Source organism: Hydractinia symbiolongicarpus, chromosome 6, assembly GCF_029227915.1.
Source record: "Hydractinia symbiolongicarpus strain clone_291-10 chromosome 6, HSymV2.1, whole genome shotgun sequence".
Lineage (NCBI taxonomy): Eukaryota > Metazoa > Cnidaria > Hydrozoa > Anthoathecata > Hydractiniidae > Hydractinia > Hydractinia symbiolongicarpus.
The window spans coordinates 14,896,860-14,902,192 of record NC_079880.1 but is presented as its reverse complement, the minus strand read 5'-3'; the positions used below and the strand labels follow the sequence as shown (position 1 = coordinate 14,902,192).

The following is a 5,333-nucleotide window of genomic DNA, read 5'->3' as shown; positions in this document are numbered from 1 at the left end:
TTAATAAATGTTCTGGGGACCGCGGATCGAATCCCGCTCACTGCCGGGCAGTATGTTAGTGATGAACAAAGTAGTTCTTCTACAATATGATTAATAAACAGAGTTTGCAACAAGCAAGATATGTTATACGAAGAAACCCTTTTACAATGTACTTGATCAAGTAAATTCTGGAAGAATATATCGAGGCTTTTCCAGTAAAGGAGCGTCTTAATTGCTTAGAGTTCACTAGAACAATCGTTGACGTGTGCCAACTGCGAAGATCTGAAAATTCTTGTTTTTAAAATACGGATGGTGAGGACGACCTAACGTCTGTTTTACTTGCGCTGCTGTGGACGATTTTCTGTGCAAAGTAATTTTATGATTTTGTGTTCAGAATCATGAACATCCGCACGAATTTCTGTAGGTAAAAAGTATTATATAATAACAATGACGCACAGTAGTCAAATAAGTTCTTCCGAAGGAAAAGAACTATCTGCTTCGAAACTATTCTTTTAAAAAGAGAAGAATATAAAATTAGTTTCGGCATCTTCTCAATTTATTGTTTTCAAAAAAATCTATTAATTACATTAACAGAAAAAACGGAAAATGGAGTTCTCGTGTTCAAACTTTACAGAATCATTCTTTTTAATAAAATAAAGTTGTGTTCTGAGGTTCAATTTTAAAGGATAATCTAGCCTAGCTAAATAAGCTTTCTTCGAAAATATCAAATTCAGTTTCTCTCAAACGAATTCTTAGTCGCAAACAAATGTCGCAAATCCCTAAAATTTAAATCTACCTCATCGCAAACCGCGAATTACAATCAATCAATAAGCACAAAATCGGCATGGTCACATCTTACCCTATTAAATAATAAAAGAATTCTTTATATTTGTTTGGGTGAGTGAGGCCATTCGCGTCTGTCTGTCTGAAGTAGCAAGACAAACAAAATGCGTTAAATAAGCAACGGCGAACCCTGGATGTATCCACGGGCTATCGACTAGTAATAGGTAAATATTGCAGAAATATGTGCAGAAATATGAATATGAATTTTGTTCTGCGTAATATAATTCCTATTCGGTAGTGTTTTGTGGTAGGAGGATGCACGCTTATCAAATAACGTAACACACCCCGGCTTTGGGTTTGTTATTGCTTTTTTATTTCGCTGATTTATTTGGTGAAACGTTTTGTTCCTTTGCAATAAAGGGTCTAGATTTGAAAACTCGATGTTACACTTTTTATCTTTATGAGCAGCCTTTTTTTTAAACTGTTTCTGTGCTTTCTGTGTCTAGGAAAGACTGTGAAATAAGTAACCGGTAAAATAATTCTTCTGGTGGTTTGGGTGTGGCGATATTTTGTTGAAACTGTAGCTTAATTTTCCCTCTTTTTAAATTTCGCGGACACCGATTTTCAGATTTTAGGCTTGGATTAAATTTTGCGGATAGTAGAAATTTATTATTTACTGCGCTTGATTCTCCCGGTCCAGATTGATGCGTAAGATTAGGACTGGGAGATGTTCTTTTTCATAAAATTAAAGTAAGTGCCAACCTTATTTAACTCTTTTTTTAAGAAAAAGATAATATCTCCTTGGATCGAGTTTGGGATACGGCGTTGCAATTTCACAATTTTTTTAATGCAAACGTGCTAACATGAAAGAGTCCTTTCAGCCAGAGTACTGTTTTCCGGAAAATCTCTTTTTGCGTGCGTTACATGGAGTCAGATTCTGATGTGAGTACAAAAAAAAGGTTGTTGCCATATAGAGACGAAATGGAGACTCACTCAATTATTTTCTATAGAATTGTTCTTAGTTTCAAATAAAGAAAAAGATTATGAAAACTTTAATTTTAATTTATAAGATCGAATATAATTTTTTTACTTTGTCTCTCATATCTTCGCCATTTGCAGGGTAACTTCATCAAAGGGGCAATGTGGAGATTTTAAAAATCGTTTTCGCTACTTAACAGGTATGCGTGAATAGCGTTCTAATTTTAGGTAAACAACGCCAAAATGTTAACCATCATTCGAAAAATTAAAAAAATATTCCTGAATTTGTTTTCTTTCGTGTACTGCTCCTGTTTCTTAATTTAAAATCCTCGACTAAAACTTGATAAAATGTGATTTATTCATATCCATGCAGCAGTTTTGTGTTAATTGACCTCAGCTTGAAACCGAGGCTAAATAGTGCAATGCGAAAATTAAGAAGACTTTGACCGTAACATTGTTACCACCAAAACGACATATTCGCCTGTCAGGTGAAGTTGAGATATTATACACACACCAATTTAATGATGCTGAATATGATCTTTTATTATTAAAAACATGCAATTCGTGAAACATGTATTAACTTCTCATATGAACTTGCGCAGGTACACGAGAACCAAACAATATTTGCGCGCGTTTTTTCATAGTCAGCTAGCCAATGTTTGGGGAGATGTACAAATAATCATGCAAAAAGTGTATTTAATTCAGAATATTTAAATTTTACAGACACTATCGCCTGCAAATCTTTTTACGCAGCTGGCTGGTAGCTTTGCATAACATCAGCTAAACCAATAAGGTATTTTACTTCTTTAAAGTTTCTAATATCGCAGTGTAGTTGTCTTGGGAAATTGTGTAAGGTGATAGTGAGACATTTGTTTTCCATAATCATCTGGTTGGTACACCTTCATCACATCGGTTACTATATAAACGTTCGTCATTTGAGCGAACTAATTCATTTGTAATATCGCTAACGGAGAGTCTGTTTTCGATCGTGTATTTTATTTTTGCCGCACAAAGCAGAATACTATAAAACAATAATCTATCTCCACCTCTCTACGCAAATGGCATGCCCAAGCTATTCAAATTTCAAATCATTGGCATTTAAATCTCCATTTGCTAATTTCATGTTTTTACCTTTTTTTACAGGAAAGTGTTGTAATTGGTTTGACAGCATATGACATAACGTCACATAAGAACAAAAGCCACAAAGGATATCAAATAAATCGATATAGTCGCTGATGTATTCATTAAATCCAAGCATACGAAGTGTGGCTACCACACCAGTCGGTAGCCACAAGATTGTAAACACAAAAACGATTGGAAATATGTTTATAAGTCCATGACTTTGGTAGCTGTAAGTTTCGTTGTTTAAAGCTGTGTTCTTTCGTTCCTTCTTCGTAGGTAGAAAACTCAGTGTTACCATTAAACAGACAGGTAGAGCGAACCCAAACACAGTTAGCAAGACGAAATAAGTTCGATCATAAAAATTATCGCTTGTGAAATCAAGACAGCAATAAACACCTTTACAATGTGGAACCCACTTCCCTATTCCAAATAATGGAAGTACCGCCCATGACACACCCCATACGATGCACAAACTTGGTGCAATTTTCTTTAGATAGCCATCGCCATGAAAATTTGGATTTATTTGTACAACACATATATTCATTAGTTGGAAAATCATTCCAAACGCACAAGAAGAGTTAATTACAGCATCTAATTGACAATGATATCCACGCATGTTGTGACCAGTTAGGGTTGAAATAAACACGGTGTTTGTACCAAAAAGCGCTTGTATCACACTGATAAATGCTAAATTCCACAGGAATGAGATATTTGGTGTTGTAGTCGACTTCAGTTTTACTAGTCCGTTTATAAATCTTACAAGCTCTTTGATTGACGCAAGTAAAATGAAACCGAGCACCATTGATAAAACCAACATTTCGTATTTTTTGTTTGTCTTGAAGTCTTAAAAAGATAAATAAATGGCGTAATTAACGTATGATTAATAATGTAATAATTTTTTAAATAAATAAATAAATAAATAAATAAATAAATAAATAAATAAATAAATAAATAAATAAATAAATAAATAAATAAATAAATAAATAAATAAATAAATAAATAAATAAATAAATAAATAAATAAATAAATAAATAAATAAATAAATAAATAAATAAATAAATAAATAAATAAATAAATAAAAAAAAAAAAAAATAAATAAATAAATAAATAAATAAATAAATAAATAAATAAATAAATAAATAAATAAATAAATAAATAAATAAATAAATCAGGTCACTGCTTGGCAGTATGTTAGTGATGAACAAAGTAGTTCTTCTTCAATATGACTTACACGCATTATACTCGCCCATCATAATCAGAGGTCTGATCGAGGTGAAGCATTCTCTGTTGAGAATGAAATACGGATGTGCTATGATAAATAATCACCTATCAGGAATGAGGAACTTGAACATTTTTATTGTATCATTTGTATTGTTTTTAATAAAATCTTAATTGGTTATTGTAGTCACATTAATTGTTTTCTTATTCTTTTAACGTCAATTGCGCTCTGTCAGCGAGTCTAAATGTCACGTCGCAAATTGACAATACGTAAACGTTTCTTTCAGCAGGTAAAAAAAGCACGCAGGATCAAGATAATTCTTTTATCTAATTATTTGTTGACAAACTAGAACGATGCGCATGCGTAGAACACATCTAGGAACCATCAATGCGCATGTTTTCGCGTCATGCTTTACTGCATAGGAAAAGCGTAAGTAACGGATATTTTTTTATTTCACGATTTAAGTAGCAAAGACTATTACGAATTAGGGATAAATTTGTAAAACATTTAGGGCATTCAAGTGTCTTTTTTTATTCAATATTTTTGCCTATCTTTCAAACATGTGACGAACAACTGCAATTACGGCCATGTATTCTTTAAGAAAATAATAATAAAAATATAACAAAATAATTATAAAAAAATAATACTTAAAAATGTGATATTATGACGGTGCATGATCTCCAAGACTTAAAAATGTCTCTCGAATTTTTCGTTGGGATTTTCTGTAAAGTGCTAAGAGTGCCATATTCATTCATTGATTCATTTATTCATTTATTCATTTATTCATTTATTCATTTATTCATTTATTCATTTATTCATTTATTCATTTATTCATTTATTCATTTATTCATTTATTCATTTATTCATTTATTCATTTATTCATTTATTCATTTATTCATTTATTCATTTATTCATTTATTCATTTATTCATTTATTCATTTATTCATTTATTCATTTATTCATTTATTCATTTATTCATTTATTCATTTATTCATTTATTCATTTATTCATTTATTCATTTATTCATTTATTCATTTATTCATTTATTCATTTATTCATTTATTCATTTATTCATTTATTCATTTATTCATTTATTCATTTATTCATTTATTCATTTATTCATTTATTCATTTATTCATTTATTCATTTATTCATTTATTCATTTATTCATTTATTCATTTATTCATTTATTCATTTATTCATTTATTCATTTATTCATTTATTCATTTATTCATTTATTCATTTATTCATT

General features: G+C 30.5%; 1 protein-coding gene across 1 annotated transcript; it reads right to left on the bottom strand.

Annotated features, from left to right (window-relative positions):
* Nucleotides 1-2,812: 2,812 nt before the first annotated feature.
* On the bottom strand, nucleotides 2,813-3,679 carry LOC130648074 (opsin-1-like). Its single transcript, XM_057454093.1, has one exon. It carries the CDS (start codon nucleotides 3,677-3,679, stop codon nucleotides 2,813-2,815), a length of 867 nt encoding a protein of 288 aa, XP_057310076.1.
* Nucleotides 3,680-5,333: the final 1,654 nt, after the last annotated feature.